Below are 4,179 nucleotides of genomic sequence, written 5' to 3'. Positions count from 1 at the left end.
ATAAAAAAACAAAATAACCTCTTCTGCTGCACTCTCCCCTTTACAGTTCATATGGAGAATTTGCCCCAGCTAAGTACACTTTGTCACTCCTGTTGCAAGAACAATCGGCAAGACCGACGCTTGACACCCACACAAATATTATCAGACATTTAAAAAAGCAGTTTAAAGAAAGAACTACACTCCATCCTACTGGTCTTAAAACAAAATGTGGGGTCTACAGCATCTGGAATAAAACTTTATTATGTCTGAGTCTGTATAAGGTGAAACGCGTCAGCAGAAGAAGATCTCAGTGCTGACTTTGATTTTTATTTTGGGAACAATAATGTTTTAATCCAGATGGCATTATCGGTGTGTGGTTTTGCATCTTATTAATAATAACAAGAGGAGCATGGACGAGCTCTGGATTTGCCCGTTCCCATACCTGGAGGCACGGGTGCTGTTACATAAGGCTTTGCTTGAACAGAGTTATATAATAGGATATCTAGGCCCCTTGAGGCCTTCATAAAAGCAAGAGTTCTTACTGATATCAGCTAATTAGATTTATCCCTTTATTCCCCAACCTGCGCAGGTACAAATAATAATCGTCTGATTGGCTGCTTACACATTTTCCTCAATGCTGCCGTTAAAATAAATGACAGGTCAGCTTCAGCTCCATGCCTCAAACCGGTGCATCCACGTGAACTTGCAGCTTTTGCCCAATAAGAGCAAGGCCGTGATTTTCTGGCCCACGTGCGTCCAGTCTGAAGATTTCCGCGCCTGGTAATACAGGAAATAATAGGCAGAACATTAGCAGAAAATTGAGGCAGAGATTGTCATCCGGGCGTAATAAGTGTCCCAGCTAAAGTCTGCACATCCAGATCATTACTGTCTGCTATCAGCGCATACAAACACACCGGCTCTCTACTGGCTAGGCTTATTTTTTATCATTTTAGCCAGGCCCTGTCAGGTTACAGCTAATGATGGATAATATCTCATCCACCTGTGCTTGCTGGAGACCTCAAATTGTCCTCACAAGTCCTCTGCTGCTGGAGCGCCAATGTCGTTCCGCCCCAGCTTGGCTGTTTACAAACAAGCAGAGACCGGCCAGCCAGTCATTAACTGCGGCCATTAAAATGCTCTTCTTACCTAATAACATTTAATGCATGTACTAATTAACCCCCTTCACCCTCACTTGCACAATGTTGATGTCTCTGCAGCTCTCGAGGAAGGCAGGTGACTGTTTTCATTGTTTGAATCATATAAACCAACCAGGGAGGAGCCCTTAAAATGTATTTTCACGTTTCAGTGAATCCCTGCTAAAAAAAATAATCATTATTACAGTCCACTAAGCATTGGCATAGTCATTTGTAGGAATCAAGGAGTGATTGAAAGAGAAACAGACAGTGAAAATTGTAGGATCCCTCTTCAATAGGTGGAAAATGCCCCCTTTCATTTAGGTGAATGGAAAGATGGCCCCTATTACCATGGTATTGAGTGTGGAATATACTCCACCTATAATGGTGATTAGTGTGAAGAATGGCACCTTTACATTGGAAGTTGGTACAGCAGGTGCTTCGTTACATTAGTGCTGAGTGAACAGCCCCAATATTTGTGGTCATTGAAAAGAATATCTCCCTTTCTTACTGGTTTGAGGGGCTGAGGTCTCCTTACTTTGGCTTTCATTAGTAGAACAGCCCCTTTACAATGGTAGTCATTGGGAAGAATGACATGTGCCTCCATACAATGGTGGTCATTAGGTGAAAGGCCCCTTTTTATAGGTAGTCATTGTGAACAATATCCCCCCTACACTGGAGGTCAGTATAACATGTGCATCCATACATTTGGGGTCATTAGGAGAAAAGCCCCTTTACATAGGTGGTCGCTGGGAAGAATATCCCCCTGGAGTTCAGTACATCAGGAGCCTCCATACAATGGTGGTCATTGGGAGAACAACCCCATTACATAGGTAATCATTGGGAAGAATGTCCCTCCTATGCTGGAGGTTGCCTCCTTACATTGATGGTCATTTATCAATGGAATTTATCAATAGATGAATAATTGGAACAATGTTTTCCATACAGAAACGTAGAAGGGAAAGTGCTATGTGTGGTATTTGTAGTTCCTAAACTTAGGGAGGTGAAGTGAGGATTCACTGGTCCCAGGCCATTGACTCTGCCATGTGACATTGGTGCAGGAGCTATGCGAGCACTATCAGACAGAAAATCAATGTAGAATTGCTTAAGGAACCAATTGAAACCTTTGGAGGAACTCCACTGGCAAGAAGAGCTCCATATTTTATTGTTTTGAATAGAGCGAATGGATCTTCTGTTTGGTTGCCATACGTGTCCTGAGGTGGATTCCACTTATTCTTAGACAGGAACAAAAACAAAAAGTGGGAAAGGGTTTGAACTTTTAAGTTTTTGTTGCTGTCTGTACCTTTCTGTCCTGGTGACAACTTCACTCTCCCATGCACACTGGAGCTCATGTACTCCAACACCTAGGTATGCAGAGCTCAATGTACATTCTATAGAATATTGTGCCCAAGCAGGTAAGTTTGTTTTTGTAGAAGAGACCTACGTATCTCTTCTACCATAAAGAGGGTCCTGCTAACAATTTTTCTTATTTTTTTTTATACGTATATATGAGAAACGCATTTCGCAATCTTTTTATTGGCCTCCCGCTAATGGCATCGGGAATTTCCATCATTGAGCACTAGCAAATCAAATCATTTATTTTTGGATAGACGAGGTTTTAAAAAAATTAATTTTATTCAAATCAAAAGCTAGTTGGCCTTTTAAAATGAAGTATTGTAGAAAAATGATAAAAAAACACATTTGCTGGGGTATAATATAATATTTATGTTTGTGGAATTACTAATGCATTGTCTCTTGTGTTTTATTCATGCAGACCATTTACAGAGAAAATTTACAGGATGAAGGAGAAATGAAGTGAATTTTTAGTATTTTAAATTACCCAAATCTCCATCTCCATGGAAGAAGACATTACAACTCATGGTGTTATTTTTTTCCTAATATTTGTTCTTTTAATATCACTTGTTGTCAGGGAAAAGACTAAAAAATACAAAAGCAGCAATATAACTAAATCTACTTTTAGGAACCATTCAGAATCCTGGTTTTGTTCTTCCAGTGCACTATATACAATATAAAGTGATTGGTTGCTATAGGGGGAAGCCTTCGACTTCGACTACAGTTTTCAGAAGTCCTTCCAGTACAGTGTATGTTTTGTGTATTTGTTCCCGACCAATTCAAAGGAAATCTGTTTGTCAGTAAATAAGTTAACTGCACTGCTGACCTTCTTTCTGAAATTCACTGATTAGCAAATGCTTTGTTAATTGCTCTCACACTTATACAGTGACTTCAGTATCTTTTGAGCGACTGAACCAGAAACAGTGCGTGTCCAGTGAACCAAGAACTGCAAACTTGGTGTTGATCAGTGGCTCAAAAAGTATTGATGTCGGAGGATCAGAATGACTGCCAGGCAATTGTAATTTTGGGAGGTCATACTCAATACAGGTTTCCTTTAAAGTCGTACTAAAAAATGTCAGCACCCAAACACCAGAAGTCATTTATCAAAGGAAACCTTGTGGCTTATTTTGCCCAGGCGCTTTCTATTACTGCCTGGTACAAAATCAAAGAAAGATTCTGAGCAATTGCAGTGGACTGCTAAGACTTCTTTTTCATGAAAATATTTTTGTTACCTGATGGTAGGTTATGGGAACACAAACCTGTTTTTGGCCCATCCTGGGGACTGCTGAAAGAACATTTTGTCTAATTTTACGTATTTTATGAATTTGGAAATAACACAAAAATAAAAAAAGAGAAACATCCCGTTCTGTGTCGTCTTCGGCGAGAGGAGCTTGAAAATGAAAATTTTATTCCATCTCCTGATTGTCTAATTTCAGATTGAGACATTCCTGCCCAATTAGGCTAATGTTCCCCCTACGAGCACATTGTGTCAGGTAATTATACAGCACAGTCTTAGAGAAGCAAAATAAAAAAAACACCAACATCATTTAATTGCTATGTGTGATTGCAGCCACGCTGAGTCCTGGCGCCAAACCCGCAAAACCTAATCAATTTTCTGGCCCTCCCTGCTTTGGCCTCAAGTAGTTGACATGATGTGCTACTTACATAATCATTTTTGCCAAAACTTTTGGATAAGACAATTACTAGTGTGCTC

General features: G+C 40.0%; 1 protein-coding gene across 3 annotated transcripts in view; it reads left to right on the top strand.

Annotated features, from left to right (window-relative positions):
* The window catches only part of PEMT (phosphatidylethanolamine N-methyltransferase), a 93,152-nt gene extending 89,325 nt beyond the window's left edge, over positions 1-3,827 (top strand). For all 3 annotated transcript variants that reach the window (XM_072417434.1, XM_072417433.1, XM_072417432.1), the window contains exon 7: positions 2,887-3,827. In XM_072417434.1, coding sequence (XP_072273535.1) covers positions 2,887-2,926 — 40 coding nt within the window. In that variant the 3' untranslated portion in view covers positions 2,927-3,827. The remainder of the gene's footprint in view (positions 1-2,886) is intronic.
* Positions 3,828-4,179: the final 352 nt, after the last annotated feature.

The sequence above is a fragment of the Pyxicephalus adspersus genome, chromosome 7 (genome assembly GCF_032062135.1).
Source record: "Pyxicephalus adspersus chromosome 7, UCB_Pads_2.0, whole genome shotgun sequence".
Taxonomy (NCBI): domain Eukaryota; kingdom Metazoa; phylum Chordata; class Amphibia; order Anura; family Pyxicephalidae; genus Pyxicephalus; species Pyxicephalus adspersus.
Note: the sequence above shows the minus strand (reverse complement) of the source record. Positions and strands in the feature narration are given on the sequence as shown.